Source organism: Hypomesus nipponensis, chromosome 9 (assembly GCF_054491055.1).
Source record: "Hypomesus nipponensis isolate SF chromosome 9, ASM5449105v1, whole genome shotgun sequence".
In the NCBI taxonomy this organism is placed as follows: domain Eukaryota; kingdom Metazoa; phylum Chordata; class Actinopteri; order Osmeriformes; family Osmeridae; genus Hypomesus; species Hypomesus nipponensis.
In genome coordinates this window covers 19,986,821-19,999,470 of record NC_140369.1, presented here as the reverse complement: position 1 = coordinate 19,999,470, position 12,650 = coordinate 19,986,821, and the positions used below count along the sequence as shown (strand labels likewise).

General features: G+C 43.6%; 1 protein-coding gene across 2 annotated transcripts in view; it reads right to left on the bottom strand.

Annotated features, from left to right (window-relative positions):
- LOC146273438 (plexin-A1-like) overlaps positions 1–12,650 on the bottom strand; it is a 159,491-nt gene that overhangs the window by 110,329 nt on the left and 36,512 nt on the right. For both annotated transcript variants that reach the window (XM_084704296.1, XM_084704297.1), the window contains exon 3: positions 3,774–3,956. In XM_084704296.1, coding sequence (XP_084560422.1) covers positions 3,774–3,956 — 183 coding nt within the window. The remainder of the gene's footprint in view (positions 1–3,773; positions 3,957–12,650) is intronic.

Here is a 12,650-nt window from a genome sequence, read left to right as displayed (position 1 = left end):
CGGGCAGTTACTAAAAGCCACACGTTCCCAATTTACTTTGTTCTTCTGTTAGCTATGGTTTTGTTTTGTGAATGGGAAACCAACTGAAACCTTTTAAGACCAACCGTGAATAAATGCCTTTTTAATTGATTATACATATTTATATGATTATATATTTATATCTTTTTTGTATGTTATTGTAAGTAGCACCTGTGCAATGCATTGTAGCCACAATGGGCACAGAATGGGAAAGGACCTTCCTTCTGGCACGTGTGGCCAGGGGAGCAGATGGCAGAGTTCTACCCCCACGGGTGAACACAGCTGAAGAATGCTAGCGCTAAAGACGCTAGTCTAGATGGCAGGGTAGGGGGCTATCAGATAATGATGCCAGATTGGGGGGGGGGGGGGGAGAGAGAGAGATCTATAATCAAGCTTTTTGTCGTATGTGTGTGTGTGCATGTGTGTGTGGTTAGTGGGGGGGGGGGGGGGGTGTAAAGCTCCATGAATACACATTGTCTGTGCTTAACAGTCCTTTAACAGACTGGAGAGGCCATACTTGGCAGTGCTGTGTGTACGTTTGTGTGTGGGTGTGTATGTGCGTCTCCCATCTGTGTATTATTCTTTTGCAGCCGACCACACAGATGGACAGACTGACCCACACAAATGCAAACACAGACAAACACACGCACCCACACACTAAGGGTTGAGCTGAAGCCAGACAGCCAAGCGAAGGGCTTGGTTATGGCAAGTTCAGTAGTTTCCCTCAACCAGAGTGGTCGAGTTGGATCTTGGATCACTTTGTTTGTCCTCTTATCTCACCTTGTCTGTTCTCCCTCTCACAGTCTAATCACATTAAAAATAACCAGAACCCTTTGGAGTCTATTCTACCTAGAACTCATCCCCCTCTTCCTCCCTCTATCCCTACAGAATTAGAGCGGAGGGAAACGACTATGCTTTTAAACCTGTTGTCACCTCACAAGGGTTCTGATCCAAGATGGCCGCTCATCTGGCTCACCACCAGTTCATCTCCCCTCTCTATATCTATTTCACAGTTTCTCTTTCTGCATCCCTTGCTACTCCCGGAGTCACATGGGAGAAGGGGCCCTCTTCACAACACAAAGGTAAGACTAAACTGACACATTTAACTGCTCTTTCACTTAAAGAAAAAGCCTGTTTGCGGAAACACAAACACACGTGCACACAAACTCCCATGCCCATATAACCTGCCATACTGTCTATCCTCCTTCACTACAGCACATTACAGGAACTGACACCTTTCCATTCCCCTACCTCATAAAGCCACACTTGAGAGATAGACGCACTCACACACAGTACCAGGGGACATGCCAGAGCCTGTCCTCCAATTCACATCCCCACCAAGCAGTGCTTCCTCCCCATCACATCATACTAAACCAGTTTCTTCATCCCCCCACTTCTTTTTCACTCCACCCCTCGTCTTCCCCTCCATGTTTCCTTTCCATCTTTCTGGGCCCCTTCTTTCAAAGGTAAACAAGGGCTTCCATAAGAGAGTGTTAGGGGAACATGACATGTATTGCATATGGTGTATGAGAGGTTCAAGCATATGTCTCACATTTGGCGGGGCCTGCAATATAAATAGAAGCCCAAGCAATTTTCACATTCAAAGCGGTTTTCGCTTGTTTGTGCTTTGCTCTCGTGCAGGATAAGAAAGCAGCTGACAGTTGTCACAATGATTCTTCTCATGGTGGTACAGCTTTTCTTTTAATAACCTTTGCGGACATGTACAAAGACAGGCACACAGACACTCAAACACCTTGGACTAGTAACAAATAACCCACAAATAAACAAGTATGGTCGTTACTTATATATTACCAGAATATATGAAAACCTGACATTTAACCTTGACATTTTGATGTACAAGGCTGGAATTTATGCAAAATTGCATAGTGTTGTCAAGTAGATAACATACGCACACCATTGTATGACTGCATACACAGACAAAAGTATGGAGTAGCTAGCACAACCAGAAAGACACACATTTACACTAGCATTATATATTCATAACGACAAATCAATGACAGGCCTTGAGTGTAACAGAGGGAAACTGAGTGAATGACAATGAGCTGAGAGCCTAGTCATCCATAGGGAAGAGCTTCACCTTTTATTATCGCAAACACACACATGTCCATGCACCCACGCACAAACACACTCAGACGTGTGATGAATTGGCAATGAATAACCATATGAATAGGCATGTAACTGGTCACTAAAGAGGCTACATGCACCATCTTTCCACGTGAGGACCTAATTTGACACACACACACACACACACACAACACATACTTGCACACACACAGGTAGGTATAAACAAACAAGCACCAAAAAATGATGTAGACAATGCCCAGCAACCTACCAATTAGACTTTAGCCCAAGCCGTAAAACCACAATAAAAATGGCGCACCACCTACACCAACTGGACCACACCAACAACACAAAAACTGGTCATTAAAAGCCCATAGAACGCTTTCAATCCAAGAACCGCATTTGCCTTCAATCCTAGACACAGGGATTACAAGCTGGGCTGTAGAGGCATTGACCAGGCAGGCGACAGGCCTGCGTGGCTGTCCGGGCGACAGGCCTGCGTGGCTGTCCGGAAGGTTCTAAAGGCTCTATGCTCCCTAGCCAGGTGATTTAGAGGAGCCTCTTTGTGCTGCCTCCGCTGAGAACCATAACCAGTGACCTGCTTCAATCAGGGCAGGATCTGGGACTCAAGGCTGCGCAGCCATTTAGGGGGGTGAGGAGTCGTGGAATGAGGGAGGGTGGGTAGTGGGGAGAGGGAGAGGGTGGGCAGAAGGGAGGGGTAGAGAGAAATGTCGATGCGTAGATGGGACAGAGAGAATAACAAGGAAGGAAAAGGGGAAAAGGAGCGAAAGGCAAAACAACAGGAAAAGAGATAGGACCAATTGGAGGGTAAAGGAAGAGTAGGGGAAGAGAGAGATGGCGTAGAGTGTGGTTGAGGAACGAAAAAGATGAGTCGAAAAATAGCAGGGAGAGGGTTTAGAGGGTCTATTGTACATCAATCTCAACACGCTTTCTTTTCCTATCCTCTTTTCAATCTCCCACTCCATCTACACCTCTATCAGTTTAATTTGCCACTTCGGGTGTATACATAAAACATTATTGCCTGAGTAAATGCACCAGCTATCGCCTGAGTAACCATTTAAACCGTCAATAGGAGCTTTTTCGATGGACGACTCGCGTCCTTCATCCCACAGTAACAAGAAGTGGCTTGGTACGTGGACGTGAGGCAGCTGCATCATTTTATTTACAGAACAGGAAACCAGACCCAGTGACTTGCAACTGCACTTTAAAAAGAAGGTCAAGGTGGAGACTTCACACACTAAAGCGAGGTTTGTGTTTTGCATGTGATATCCCCTGCACTCAATGCCAATATATAACATTGAGACATTGTCTGGGTGAAATGGATACAAAACATTGTTGTTTTCCACTGATTGTCAGAACTTGTCAAGTATTCAGCAGAGACGGCTCTCTCACATGGAAGCTAAAACACTGCTAGCGCTCCAAAATGGCGGCAACTTGCCCCCTATAAAGCACCAAGGGAGAACCAAGCCAGGCTCCAAAGTAAGCCTCTGGCAAGTAGCGACACTTGAAGCACAAACTGGATGTAATCCCGTGAAAACAAGCACAATTCCCCTAACATAACAAAGGCAACTTAACAGCTTAGCCCTTAGCAAAAGAGACTGATGGAAAAACAAGAAAGTGACAACAACTTTAATGGACAAAATCGCCCTTACCTTCTTCATTTTGCCATTCCGCGTGCCAACAAAGGCCACAGTGTTGCCACGGTAATTGTAAGCAGCCACTGAGGTCATGCCATCGTCCTTATCGATGAAGAGTGGGATACCCTCGATGGTGCTGGTTCCGCCAAGCGGTTGGTTGAAGTCCTGGCCACAGAAGTTGTCATCAATTTGGAGTGGCTGGTAGAAAGAAAAAAATAAGTGTTTAGAAATCAAAGCTAATCTTTCTGTTAATTACACTGTCATGATTTCTTCACCAAACAACGACCACGGTTAAAGATGTAGGCTATACAACCAATATGTTACACTGAATGTAGCTTGTGCTCTAAACATAAGTATGTAGATTAACATAAAGTGAATGTTGCAAATGTATGTGCTCTATTTGTGCCTGAAGTGAGGTACAGTATGATTGGGGTATGAGAGAACTGTGCTTATACATAAAATACCAGTTAGGTAGAGAATATTTTTTTGTTCATGTTTGTTATTCCTGTTAAATATCTATCTGATACAGCTTTTAAACTACAGACTTATTCACTCCTCAAGTCCCTTTGATTAGGCCAGTGAGGTGGCCATAGTACAAAAGTCTGACAAAATACAAATTCCACAACAGGGATCTAGTCTGTCGTGTTAAGATTTGGCATAATCCACTCAGTTCTGGGTCGGATTCGACAATAAGCTGCAAGTTTGTTGAACAAAGGCAACCCACCGACATTCCACAATGCCATAAGGGTTGCCAGGGGTGAATTGCTAACAATGTTGCATTACACATTCAGGATGAAGGTCAGAGGTTGCTGACCCAATGCGAACGGAACACGGCCATTGTGAGAGGCGTGAGTCACCCGTATGTGTATGTGTATGTACATACGCGTGTGTGTGTGTCCCAGAGACCCAAGAGGTTGTCGGTTTAAGTGCTAAGGCGGAATGTCAGGGATTGGATAGGTGTAAATATGAGGACACGCAAGCGAGGGAGCAACACACACACAGGGAGTGTGTAAATGGCAGTGTAATCCAGTCTTATCACTACATCATCTGATTGATCCAAAGAGAAGAGATAACTCATCCTTCCTCTCTCCATCGCTTGCTCTTTTTCTCACTCCTTTCTTTTTCCTCTCCATCTGCCTAAATTGCCTGCAGCATGGTACAAGTCGATATTCCTTTATTTTCTCGTTTCGACTCTACCTCTGTCTCTCTCTCCTTCCATTATCCGACACTACAGTAACTGGACAGCCATCAATATGCACCACCTTTCTCTATCCCTCCCCCCAACAGTCCCTCTTTTCCCTCGCTTCCCCGCTACCTCTTTTACTCTGTTATTCTTTCCCTCTTAATCTATCCAAAGGGTCTCTACCACACAGCAGGAAGAAAGGCAGGGAGAGAAAGGGAATGGAAGAGAGAGCCAGCTGGGTATCAATTCAGATAACAAAGCCCCCTTTCCCCCTGCGGCTGGTTGAGAGCGACTGTCAACCATGCACGAAGAGTGGGGGAGAATCTGTTTTGAATGGAAAGTTCCATAATTTACTGTGGTGGGCATTTAGGAGAAAAGTTGGGAACTATAAAGGGCGCCGACATGGGGTCAGATGGCTGAATGGTTAGGGAGTTGGGCTATTAATCAGAAGGTTGTTGGTTCAATTCCCGGCCGTGCAAAATGACGTTCTTGGGCAAGGCACTTCACCCTACTTACCTTGGGGAGAATGTCCCTGTACTTACTGTAAGTCGCTCTGGATAAGAGCCCCCCCCCCCCTTCCAAGAGCCCCCCCCCCTCCCCGGTCCATCATCAAATCTCACCCTACCACCTTGACTAACACATTTTCTGCCGGAAACTCTGAGAGCGTCTGCTAAATAAATGACTAAATTACTAAATGTTAGTTAAAGGGGCAATTGACTGGGTTTTGGGGGTATTTCACACTGTTCCTTAAGGTCTCCGAATAGGGTGTGTAACATTGGTTGGGTTGAAAATTGCCCGGGTGCTGTTCTATGCCCCCTGACAGGTCCTTTGAAATGTTCCCGGGAAAAAACACTAGCTTTTCTCCTTTTATGGTGTGTTCATTAATATTTAGATAAGCTGTGCGCTGATTGGTTGGTTTTCAAGAGTGAAGCTGGGGAGCAAAAATGCAACATGGCCAACAGCAGCACTCGCTGAAACACTGAAGTTGGAAACTTGAAATAAAAACGCACAAATACATCTATTGTGTCTACACAACACTGTTTTCAACAGATTGACTATATATATCATTTGAAATTATAACATTACTTGTTTCCACTTCTGTTGATGAAGCAAACTGGATTGACTTGGGTGGGTAGAACGTTAGGCTACAGCTTAGCAAACAAACCATATCCTGATTCTACTCGGCTTCAGTTAGCTAGCTAGCTCTAAATAACTTGCTGAAAAATAACATGACCAAGATCTGGACAAACATGCATCTGAATTGTAAATTTACATTACACAGGTTATTTATTTGAATGAAACACAGTCAGGAACATGAATCAACGTTAGCCCCATTGCCAATAAACTAGGCTAAATTATCACACATTCTACCTATGCTCTTGCGTCAGCAAGCTAAACTTGTTTACATGCCTACAGTCTGGGTGTTACTGGTAACAGTTTCTAGCAATATTAATGTATCCTGTATCAAGCACCTGCCTTTCTCCAGTTCTTTCAAATAGATTATCTAGACAGGCGTTAGCAATAAGCCAGACTGCTGTTCGTTTTCTGGCTATTTTTCGGAAGCTTCCCTTCTAATGCCGACTACAGCTAGTCTAGCTAGAGTCATTTGATGTGTGTAGAAACGTATTTAGCATTCTACCTGGTATTCTATATTATACAGCAAATGTTAGCATTGCTAATAACTGTTAGCACAACATCATACTGTCCTTATAGCTTGCGGTTGTAATGAGCATACGGTTGGAACAGCACCTCTTTCCAGGTTCAGCTTCCTAGCAAATCCTGCTTGCAATTGTCCAAGGTTGTCAAAACTGTCTTGGGTGAAATGTTCAGAGCAAATGAATGATTGAGTCAGTGTCGAACTTGGCCGGGATCTTCTCCTAAAACAACAGCAGCCATGCCTGTTGAATGTTTGGCTCCTTGGGAAGACTGTGAGTGTTAGCCTTCCCTGTACAGCCTGGAACACAGCATTTACGACCGTGGTCCATTTTCAATAACCTTGTTATAATTCAAAACGTTCTTCTTTGTAATTCCTTATAAGTACTAGCTTACACAGAGCAGCGCGCAGCTAAACTAGTATCGGAGAAAGACGCTACCTCGGGCTGGTCTGGATGTAAATTCTGGGGGTGACAAAGATACAGAGCAGAGCCAAAAAGGGCGGTCCCGGTCCTACGTAGGACCGGTAGCTTTGTTGAAAAGCTAGCGTTTTACAGCCACATTTTTTCTTTTTGAGATTTGAATAGGAATGAGGTGTCAATGGACTTTGATATTCACGGTATGTTCATTTTACCCACCAAACTGTCGTTATTCAACTATGACAAGGTAAAATCGGTTTTGCAGTCAATTGCCCCTTTAAGGGAAACATCACCTGAAACAAGTATCTTCTGTATTCACTTATGGCCCTATTTCAGACCAAAACAAAGCCAAAAATGCATAGATTCACTCAAAGAGACACACTGAGCTAGCCATAAATGTGATGACTGGGATTGAGGCCTTAGCACACACCAAAATACTCAAGAGAGAACACACAAACATGTAATCTTTCACATTACATACAGTGATTCCCAAAGCATATATAGAAACCAAACTGTATCTGCTCTTACAATAGGACACAGCATTTCATAGTCATGGGGGGAGACAAAGAGAATACATACATCTCAATTTGACCGACTAACAACCCTCGCACAGTCCCATGACAACCAGAGCCTGATGGACCAGGAAGGTGATCAGGTTAATCAATCTCCTCGTCTGAAGTGAAGGGCTAAGACATGGTTAGACAGGGTACAGTACAAGGGGCTGGATAGTACCTCAGGTCGCTTTCACAGCTAGCTTGTTTGGTCCTTTTGAATGGAAACCCTAAAGTGCTTCTCACCAAGAGCTTCTCACCACTCTCCTGTTTCACTTTGGTTGTTGGATATGGTTGGAGCACTTGGCACCTGGGGGTGTGCACCAAACAACCGCACAGCCGGTTTGGTTCACATATGAGTGGTCCCTGATTGATTCCAAGCGAGAACTTAACTCGATCAAATGACAGTAAGTGACCTGAACAGCTGTTCATTGTGGGTTTAAAATTCCATAGTCTCATCAAATATGTGTAAAGAGGAGCTAACTAGCATTAGTAGTAAATAACTAATCCAGTATCAGCAAAATGACATAGTTTGTCAATACAGTTAAGCAGCAAGCAAGCAGACAAGTCAACCTAAAAGGGTAAAGATAGATAAAGTTCTCAGAGGACATTTTTACAAGTCTAAGTTCCATTTGCTAAGTAAGAGATGCCAGATTCTGTTTGTGTGAGTGAAGAAAGATGTCAGCTGATACTCGAGGTCAGATGAATAATGTGTGCCCTATATATCAAGAATGTGTGTAACACACACACCAACCTCCACCCAATGGCTGGCTCTTGAGGTAAATTGACAAAAGTGGACACGCACACACACCTACACACAAATCTGCGCACACACAGACATCTACACACTCTTGGCTCCTAAAGTAAACCTCTAGAAATATGGTCCCTACTTGCTGAAGTGAAAAGTACTCTGTTGGCTTTCAGCCAAGACTCTGTGGTTTCCACAAGGTAGGCCTTGAATTTGGCACTTCAGGGAAACAACGTATACACTACGGTCATTCATTGACAGAAAACATGTCAGATCACCTCCACAAAACCACGTGGCCAATACAGTCGCTGGCATTCACAGCTGCTCATTAGGCCCTGCACTTTGACATGCAATCGCCATTACATCATGTTTATTGGCGTCAGAAAAAACATGTACAAGCGCATTATCCCAACCTTCGACAAATATAAAATTAATAGATTGTCAAAGGCATGGAGTCAAACTGGACAGTGAAGTACTTTAAAGGAGCCATGTGGTTCAGGAAATTATAAATGGCTTTGGATTATGTCAATATGACAGGCGGAAAAACATGAAGGTTACCTATTCAAAACATGTTTACGGAAATTACACACAGAGTCCAGAATCAATACTCCCTTTGAGTAAAGCATATGCATAAACAGAGAGCATGATAGCAAGAATAGTGTAGGTGCATACATGCTCTCACATACTGTATGTATATTGCAGTGGTGAACACCCCCCCCGACACATACAAAACCTGACCCCCTAACCTAGATTGTGAGATAGAGAGAGAGATAGAGATATATATAGAGAGAGATATATAGAAAGAGAGAGAGGATAAAGGAGAGGACAGTGGGGGAACTACAATGCATACCTACATAAATGTGTGTGTCATATAAATTGCCACCCTGTTCTGTCCTGCATCTGCTCCCCCTCGACCCTCACTCCTGTCTGTTCATTGACTGTCTCCTCATTACAGAAGCATCTGGAGGCCTCAGCTTGCCCTAATCTCACACACACACAGCCTTGGGCATGGGGCAGAGGCGAACACGTAAACAAATGCTGCCACATTCCACACATGCCAAAAAAAGACATTTGACGTGTGTGCATGCTACATTTCACAATACCTTTCCTTAACTGTGAATTTATATGATACTGTTCTCAATCTTGTGTGGGTTCATGCAAATGTGCATATGTGGTTGTGTGTGTGCTTAGGCAGGTGTCGGATACCTGTTTTCCAGCCTGTCTGCTTGACTCTAAATATAGCAGCAGCTCTCTTACACACATAAATTACCCAGAAATCCCAGCAAGGCTCCAACGCCAATCACTTCAGTCTCTTAAATGGGCTCCAGGCAACCCAAGAAACTGTGTGGGTGTTTGAGTGTGTGTTTCATAGTATACAGAGCAGTCGATGAGTATGGACAGAGACACTTTCTGATGTTTTGGTTCTGTAATCTAGCACACTGGATTTGAAATGAACCAAGGACGATTAAGTAGAAGTACAGACTGACAGCTTTCATTTGAGAATATGCATCTATGAATCGTGAAACGTAGGAATTAAGGCCCTTTTAATACACAGCCTACATTTTAGAAGACCTAAAGTTGGACAATCTGTGACCCATCAAATTGTAGTATCACCCAACTACTGGTATATTCTTGGATGTCACCATTTGTGTCTAAAACTACTAATGTTCTGCCTTTAAAGGAGCTGTAAAGCAAATTCCATGATTTGCTTTTCACATTATATACGTGTGAAATGAGTTGCTGAAAGCATGTTCAAAGTGCGAAAACGTTGTCGCACTGAAATGTGGAGTTAGACTGGTGAACAGTTTTTCACCCGTTTTCAACTCAGGTTAATAGGCGGGGCAAAACCCAACCTATCTACGTCACAGCCACCTATCTACTTCAGATCACAGACGGTTGCATTCTGTTACTCAGCTGGTACAATTCAAAGACAAAGTCATTAACACATAAAACACTCAGAGATTGCAGGTAGGTCTGTTCTGATATCTGCAATTGATTTAGCTAGTTGTTGCTAAATTCAATAAATTCGATGGGGCGGAGCCTCCTTCAGGCGACACGCCCCCCCAGTATCAAGCAGAGAAGACTGCAGATTTTTTCAAAGCCTAATTTAACATACTTGTCTGTTTTTTTTCATTTGAATTTGGAGGGGTATTTAACAACCAAATTTTCTGTGGTGTGATGACCTTGAACTAATTTTCAGTTCTGCTTTACAGCCACTTTAAATGTGTCTACTTGACTATGAACCAGACATCTTTAATTTGGGTTTTACTGCTGCACTGTACATTGTTGGTAAAAAAGATATACCAACTATCTGTTTGAATATCCCATACAAAGAATCCCAGACAGATAGTCACTGGCCCATTGGGTGTGGCCAGAAGGGAACTTCCACTGACCTAGAGCCCTGGGTGGAAGCACTGTCATGCATCACTTCCTGCTCACAAGATATCACAAGGTACAGAATGCTTCATGACATTGGCAGCTCTCCTTGCATGGGAACATATAGTGGCCATGACAAACACGCACAAACACAGCTAAAAAGACACACAGCGACACACAAGTACACACTTACCTATATGTTAGCTGTATATACATATAGGTGTGTAGCTGTGTGTAGCAATGTGTCTTTATGGCTGTGTGTGTGTATGTGTGTGTGTGTGTGTTACCCACAGCTCCACACATATGAAATATTAGTACAAGGTTGAATGCAAAACTCCCAGGTGGCAAATGTGAAACGTCAGACATGTCACCATTGCAGTGTAGCCCCGTAAGATACAAGTCTGCTATTGGCTGACTTGTCATCGGGTTGAGTTGCACTCATTAGTTACTCATAGTAGCCAAGTGGCAGGTTTTATTGTAACACTCCGTTTGGGAAGATTGTGTCAGTATGTCCATGTGTACAATGTGACTAAGTGTCACACACACACACACTCTGGATAAATACTACACAAAACAAACAAGAACTCCACCAGCTAACACACAAGTGGCCTTTAATGAGTGTTTGGGTTCTTTTATGACCCCTCACTGTAAACAAAGGTGTGCTGTTCCACAGTCCTAATCCTAACATGTCACTTCAAACTTCTGTCATTCAAATTGCTCTACACTCTACACTCTACACTCTACACTCTACACTCTACACTCTACACTCTACACTCTACACTCTACACTCTACACTCTACACTCTACACTCGTAATGTAGTGAAACCGGGTCGAGACATAACAGGCCCTGGCACCGCTGAAGATACCAGCTTCCCACAGGTGTCAAAACTGTTTAGTGTGTCTCATCCTATTATGGCGATGGTAAACATGGAACATTGGAGTAAAAGGTGTGTGTCTGTGGTGGGGGGGAGGGATGTACACGTCAGCAAGGTCAACATAAGAAAAAAAAAAATAACAGTACAAAACCAGGGTGAGGAAAATAATCATGTAGGGAGATCAAATCAAGAATGTCCACCCAACACAAACACGCACACACAAAGGAGTTAACGCGTGTGTACACCCACAGGTATGTATACAGTATGTATGTGATTTTACACTTATGTACAAGCTGGCACTTACACACGCACACACACACAGCTTCCTTACTGCAGCTTCCTCAGGCTAGATAAATATGAAACAGGCCACTGCACAGTAAATCCATTTCAGAGCACTCTGTGGGAGACAACCAATACAGCTGTAAGCTCTGCACTGCTGTGTGTGTCATAAACAAGTCCTGTATCTACAAAACACACAGACACAGGCATGCATCCTGGATCTTTGGTTGCCGATAATGATGTATGCAACACACACTCTCAAACTAGCAGGCAGGCAGGCAGTTTGACACAGTGGGATCAATACATATTTACATTGACAATTAGTATCATTAGCATGGTGTTGGGGTTAGGGATTTGTGAGCTAAACACTCTTCTGAGAAAAGGATGGAAAGGTCAGACAGAGAGAGAGATACAGAGACGGGGGGACTGTGAGTGGGGAAGAGAGAGTGTAAGGGAAGGCAAGAGATGAGAGGAGAAAGGATGAAAGATTTAGCTTTGGCTGCAGTCTTCCAGGTCCCCCCAGCTCCCACCCATCGAGACCCCCTTCTAACAGGCATATTGATTGTGGGTCAAATTCACTTGGTAAAGAGATTATGGTTCTCTTTCAATAGGCACAGGCGCACTCACACACAAAGTAAATTGTATTGTTTAGTTCTCTGTCGATTGGGATGAGAGGCAACGATATACAGCTTGTGTGTGTTTGTTTAAAAATTCAAAAACTCACATCTTCTATTTCTCTCCGACATCAATTCAATACGCTATAACACACACACGCAACCTGTGTGCCTAGACTGGGCTTCTACTCCAT